The 5,286-nt window shown below is 36.5% G+C and overlaps 1 protein-coding gene across 1 annotated transcript in view; it reads right to left on the reverse strand.

Moving 5' to 3' along the window:
• The window catches only part of LOC118343192, a 12,400-nt gene that overhangs the window by 6,129 nt on the left and 985 nt on the right, over nt 1-5,286 (reverse strand). Inside the window, exons 2-12 of the mRNA XM_035681949.1 lie at nt 4,182-4,250; nt 3,378-3,517; nt 1,834-1,959; nt 1,689-1,746; nt 1,525-1,605; nt 1,097-1,152; nt 939-1,007; nt 796-820; nt 681-710; nt 435-503; nt 177-319 (exon numbers count right to left, since the gene is read on the reverse strand). Coding sequence (XP_035537842.1) covers nt 177-319; nt 435-503; nt 681-710; nt 796-820; nt 939-1,007; nt 1,097-1,152; nt 1,525-1,605; nt 1,689-1,746; nt 1,834-1,959; nt 3,378-3,517; nt 4,182-4,250 — 866 coding nt within the window. The remainder of the gene's footprint in view (nt 1-176; nt 320-434; nt 504-680; nt 711-795; nt 821-938; nt 1,008-1,096; nt 1,153-1,524; nt 1,606-1,688; nt 1,747-1,833; nt 1,960-3,377; nt 3,518-4,181; nt 4,251-5,286) is intronic.

The following is a 5,286-nucleotide window of genomic DNA, read 5'->3' on the forward strand; positions in this document are numbered from 1 at the left end:
TATTTGTGACAGGAATGAAGCCGCCCCCTCCCTCCCATCCTCAGACAATGTACTGAACACAGACGAACGCCTTTTAAACCGACAGAATGACAGATTTCCACCACAGTCCCTGCCTCTGCTCTCCTATCTAATAAAAAGGGAAAAAAACTAAAGAAATAACTTAAACAAAAGCTCACCAGTGTGCGTATGAGATGCTTTGGAGAGTTGAAGTGTTGTTTGAGGATGGGCTCACAGAAACAGTTCTGACAAGCGAAGCAAATGTAAATAGGTTCCACATGAACCTGAGTGCTGACACACGTCACAACCAGGGGTACACCTACTGTAAACACACACACACACACACACACACACACGCACACACACATAAATAAATAAGAAACTACATTTTTTTCAGTTTAACACCTCAAAAAATACCCAAAATGGTAAGTGCTCACCAACAGCTGGTTGATTTTGATAAAAACTCTCTTTGAGGTACTTGTATAAGCCCAGACTGGGTGTCCGAACTAAAGGGTTAAAGAAATGAGGGTTAAGAGAGAAAGCTGAATGAAAAAATCAATTACAATTTTTAATTACAGCAGACGTGCTCAAACTTTGTACCAAAATACAAATAACTCACATGGTTTCAAGATAAACACATTTATTTATTTCTGTAATATTTTAAATTCATGACTCAAGTGTACCTGGTTGGTCACAACGATCAGGTCTTTCAGCTGCAAGATAGAGGAAAATAATTATATCTTAACAGAGCTTTAATAATATGCAATAATATGCAAAGTGAGAGAAAGGTGAAGATACCTTTGGCAAATATTTTCTCCAACATCTGAGGAAGAATATTAGGAACAGATCTTATGTAAGGTCAGAGTTTGTAACATATCATCAATAATCAGAAATCCTTTTATTTATACTTTCTGTAGGAAGATATGAAAATGTTGAGATACCTCTTTGTGTTTTCCCTGTGAGACGTGTTTGAAATACTGAGCTGTCGTCTTAAAGATCATATTACAGTCCTGCAACAAGGGAGACACAAGGGTGAAACAATAACAGCCAGGCGAAATAGCTAGTAAAATGTTTAATTGTGATATTTATAATTTATTACCTGACAGTATAGTTTGTACAAAAATGCTAAAGGAGCTGCTGACACAGTATGACGCTCTACAAAACATAAAAACAAAGTAGTATTGTTGTACAAATAGATAGTAGTTAAAATACATTATCTTTTCTGGAGTCTATCAAATGTCTGACTACTTTTTATTTCAACTGTTTGAGAATTTACTGTTCATCTATGACAGATACACAGAACGTATTATTTTAACTTTCCCAAGATACTATGCAACACCAAAACAGAGTGATTCATTGTAGTATACTATAATGCTTCTGTAATTAATAGAACAATGATAACCTGCATTTAGTGTACCATACATTTCACACAGCAGACAGTTTCACATAACAACAACCAGCGTTAAGAGCCTCAAACTGATGAGATAATCACTAGACAAAACTAGTTTACACTGAAATCAAACATACCTAGTTTCTTCCCTGGTTTGATGCTCGTAATCAAGCTGCTCTCCTTCTTTTCCTTTGTGATGGATTCCAGCTCCTTCAAAGCTAAAAGCCACCAGAGACTCAATTATTATTACATCATTCAGAGGAATACAACATAAACTGAGGCACAAAGAGTAAATACCAACCTTCTGAATAACAAGTGAAATTCACTGAGTTGAATTTGGCAGGCTCCAGGTTCACTTGCTGCAACACGAAGTCATTCAGTTTCACATTAATATGAACAAAGGACAAACAATTAGGAACCACTAGTGACTTTGTAGACTATATTACCTTAATATCAGCAGTGCCAAGAATCTCCTCTGTCTGCTTGGCAAAATCAAGTATCATGGAGGCTAAAGCCTTGTCCCAATCTTTGTAGCATTCCTTTGACAGCAGAGTAGAGGGGTGCCACGCTTTCTGCAACAGAGATTAAAACTCATGTGAATTACACAAATAGCCCACAGGAAGACAAACTGTACTGATTTCAGTTGTTGTGGATTCATTCAATATCAAAATCAGAACAAAGACTATATTTAAGGTAGATAATGCAGCAAATGCTGGAGTACAGTCAAACTGTTTACGGTTCAATCTAAAGCTGATATTGACATGAACTGAGTGAATCTGCGCTGTAAATTATGTGTTGTTGAGATAAGTAAGTGAATAAGAATATGTTGTGCTGTTCCTGTACTGTAACTCCTGTTGAGATACAGGTGAATGAAGTTATTGTTCTGTTGGCTGCAAGTCAGGGGGGGTGAGGGGTCCAATGTTGTTCCCAGTTCAACCCTGTCCCAATATTTACTGGCCCCAGAGGACTTGACCGGAAAAAATAAGGAAAGTTACTCAGTTCTCTATGGACGGAGGAAAGCTCTGAGAGACCCAGATTGAGCCTGATTTAATGAAATCATCATTTCCTTTTTCAAACGGTGGTGTCCCCGAGGTGAATTCAAGGAAAGTTAAACTGCTACTCAGTATAAATAGTCATCCTTTCTTATAACCCAAAATTTGAGAAAGCTCATAGACCATTTGACTGACCTACGCAGTTAATAAAATCTGCTGTTATTATATATACACACATATTCCCTTTATTCTCTCTACAGAATGTCCGTAATTAATGTGAGGCAAATTACACATATTAAGCATCTGGTCACGTTTGAATATCTTCACAACAATCATGTTCAATTTCTATTGTGTTTGAAAAGTCTGAATATATAACATATAATAACATATAACCTTTACCCGAGTGGACCTTAGCTTAAAGTATCATACATTTAACAGAAACATTCCTGGAATGTATATGTATGTGACTAAAAGGTCTGTTTGGGGTTCAGCAGTGCAAGAAAGGATAATATCTTTGTCAGGAAGTAAAGCTAGAAATCAATGAGAATGCTGCCAAGGCCGATAGCTCGTTGGAAGGTGGTAAATTCAAACAGTGCTTGAGATGAGAATAAGCACAAGAAGTATGAGTTACAAGAAGAAACAGCCTTGGCTGGAGGGGAGGAAAGCATAAACAGAGGAAAAAACAATCCAAGGTATAAAACAGCATCTCTTCAGGTCCACATTGCAAACTAACCTTTGTCTTGCGTACCGTCCTCTGAGCACTAATAAAGTGTGACAATACTGTGAGAGATTTTCTCTCTTTCCTCTATGTCAGAATGGAAAGATATGCCAAATTGCCATATCAGTGCCCATTGGCCTGATCACTGTCTCTCCAGTGTCTTCTTTAAAATCTCTCTTCAAAACTCATTTTATGTCATGGAAAACAACCATGGCTCTCCTCCTATTTTTGCCTGATAACACTTTTTAGAAATATTCTCTCTAATGTCATAGCTACTTACAAAGTAACAGTAGATGTGGTCAAAGCTCAGGACGTGTTTGATGACCATGTGTGTGGCCAAAGTGAGTTTGCAGAGCGTGCAGAGGTAGTATCTCTTCTCGGTCGGTCCGACAGAAACACATTCAACAATGTGCTGCAGGCCTACAAGAGAATCAGAGAAGAAAGAACAGAGGAAGGACATTTTATTAAAAAAAAAAAAAAGGAAAGCTGAGGAAGGCCAAAAAGGTCTGTTGAACTTTGAAAGAATTTCATCTCATTTATTGGTAAAATTCTTCCTTGGATTAATTAATTTTGTTGAATTGGACTATCACTGTAGTAGCACGAGTAGTGAAAAGTAAGTTGTCCTTTAAGAAAGCATTCCTCTAAATGTATTTATCCCTCTGTAGCGTCTCAACCAGAGCTCTACGATACTACTTCATATTTATACCCACAGACCACACAAAAACTGGAGATTGCTTGGAGAAAAGATAATTGTCAAGTTTGTTACTTGATTCTAGGTTTTACTACTATTTCACTTTCCTATAAACTCGGTAAACACAGCCCTGATCAATCCAAACTCCATTCAGAAACAAGCGTTTTAAAAGATGTCCCCCTGTAGATAAAAACATCTCATTCTATGGTAACAAAAACAAACAATTCTTATTTCCAGGTGATTATACACCTATTAATATTATATTTCATGTCTGTTAATAGATGAAGACTGATCTTTTGGGGGAAAAAAAACATTACCAGCAGAATTTTGCATCCAAAAATCTAAATGGTTTTTAAATAGAAAATTTTTTTTATTTTAGGTAAATTTACTGACCAAGAAGTGGATGCTTCCTGTTGCTGTCTCTTTGGTATGTTTGTATCATCATCCTCTTTGGCTTGACAGCTAGAAGGAAAAGAAAGATTATGAAACTATGAAGCATGGAGCATAAAGTATGATAAGAAGGAATAAATGTAAGATATGATCACAGATATACAGTATAAGGTCCATTAGATTTGGATCATATCACATAATTTTCATCAACAGATGGGACTTTTTCCAGTTGTCTTTGAATTGTAGATGTTCAAATTTACATTTTAAAAGCTTAAAAGCATAAGCCAATGTAGAGGAAAAATAAATTATCATTTAGTGAATAACCCTTGTATTAAGTGTGATTCTCTGTGTTATACTGTTTTGAAGAAAGCATGACTGGCTCCATTTCCGCTGAACCCTACTCGAACCCCTGATACTATAAATTAACTGACTTTAATACAATGACCACATTTATGTGCTAAATGATGTAAGGTTGAAATATAGCCTAGCCTGCACATCAAACCTTTTTCATTTTGGTCTGAGACAAGAGCGTGCCTTCATTTGGAAATGCCTTTAATTAATCATTGATGTCTATCCTTTCATTAAATGTAACTATTGACTCTTTGTTCTTATGCATATAAAAACCCTGGTGACGATGTACACAGCATCGATTCCTCGGCAGTCACTGACTGTCACTTTGTTGGTTTCGATCCTTTTGCGCAAAAGCTAAATAAATATACAAAGACAAATTTCTCTTTGTTGGTCTCCCTTATTCGGTCAACTTCCACCACAGCCAATATTGATTATGTTATACAACTGCAACATGGATCAGTTACTAAATGGACCTTGTAGTGAGATGACTGCTGTTTTCAAGATGAAGAATAAACTAAAGTATATATTAACTGGGTTCATCCAAGTAGTACTGTGGTGTATTTTTGCAGCTGCCAAAAGTTGGTCTGTGGATGACTGAAAAAGAAAAGGTCCGCCACTCTTCTTGTTTTGTATAATTTAGGACTTTATTAAACAAAAACAAGTGAGTGTCAGATGCATCTTCTGGCCGAATTTCCCTTCTCTCCCCTCCTTGACATCAAAAGATGAACATGAGACAAGAGATCAACATTTCAGCTTT

The sequence above is a fragment of the Morone saxatilis genome, unplaced genomic scaffold, assembly GCF_004916995.1.
Source record: "Morone saxatilis isolate NCDOM2014 unplaced genomic scaffold, NCSU_SB_2.0 Contig9, whole genome shotgun sequence".
Lineage (NCBI taxonomy): Eukaryota > Metazoa > Chordata > Actinopteri > Moronidae > Morone > Morone saxatilis.